Source organism: Bison bison, unplaced genomic scaffold (genome assembly GCF_000754665.1).
Source record: "Bison bison bison isolate TAMUID 2011002044 unplaced genomic scaffold, Bison_UMD1.0 scf7180017864371, whole genome shotgun sequence".
Classification (NCBI taxonomy): Eukaryota; Metazoa; Chordata; class Mammalia; order Artiodactyla; family Bovidae; genus Bison; species Bison bison.
This window is the reverse complement of record NW_011494943.1, coordinates 7,416,515-7,416,975: the sequence shown is the minus strand read 5'-3', so window position 1 is coordinate 7,416,975 and position 461 is coordinate 7,416,515. Positions and strand designations below refer to the sequence as shown.

The window sequence follows — 461 nt, the reverse complement described above, 5'->3', positions numbered from 1 at the left end:
GGCCCTGCACTCACCGTGAAAGTGCGGATATTGGTCTTGTAATCCACACCCCCAGGCAAGTGAATTAGGACCAGGTGGACTACCTGTCCTTTCTGCCAGGGCAAGCGCAGGGTCAGTCCACCCATGGAAAGAGGCCCCAGCTCCTGCCACCCACAGGGAGTCCTGGAATGCTGCCCAGCCCGCACCCCCAGTACCAGGAAGGCCTGCATCTCGCCTGGGGAGGGCAGCCGCCGGCGCCCCCCATACTTGACTGTGCGCTGCAGGTGCTCTTGGCTGCTCTGGGCCAGCTCTGCAGAGAGGAGCCAGGCCGGGCTGTGAGCATCTCCCAGCCCCTCCCTGAGCAGCCAAGACCCCAGCCCGGAATCCCCTCCCTGCTGGCACCTTGGTGAGGACCCCAGTCCTGCAGAAACTTGGTCACGTAGGGCATCAGCGTGTTCGACGGGGGAACGCAGCCCGTGAGG

The 461-nt window shown here is 64.6% G+C and overlaps 1 protein-coding gene across 1 annotated transcript in view; it reads right to left on the bottom strand.

Annotated features, from left to right (window-relative positions):
• LOC105000551 (unconventional myosin-XV-like) overlaps positions 1-455 on the bottom strand; it is a 2,886-nt gene extending 2,431 nt beyond the window's left edge. Inside the window, exons 1-3 of the mRNA XM_010856503.1 lie at positions 382-455; positions 195-289; positions 15-92 (exon numbers count right to left, since the gene is read on the bottom strand). Of these exons, the coding sequence (XP_010854805.1) occupies positions 15-92; positions 195-289; positions 382-427 (219 nt within the window). The 5' untranslated portion in view covers positions 428-455. The remainder of the gene's footprint in view (positions 1-14; positions 93-194; positions 290-381) is intronic.
• Between the last annotated feature and the right edge of the window lie 6 nt (positions 456-461).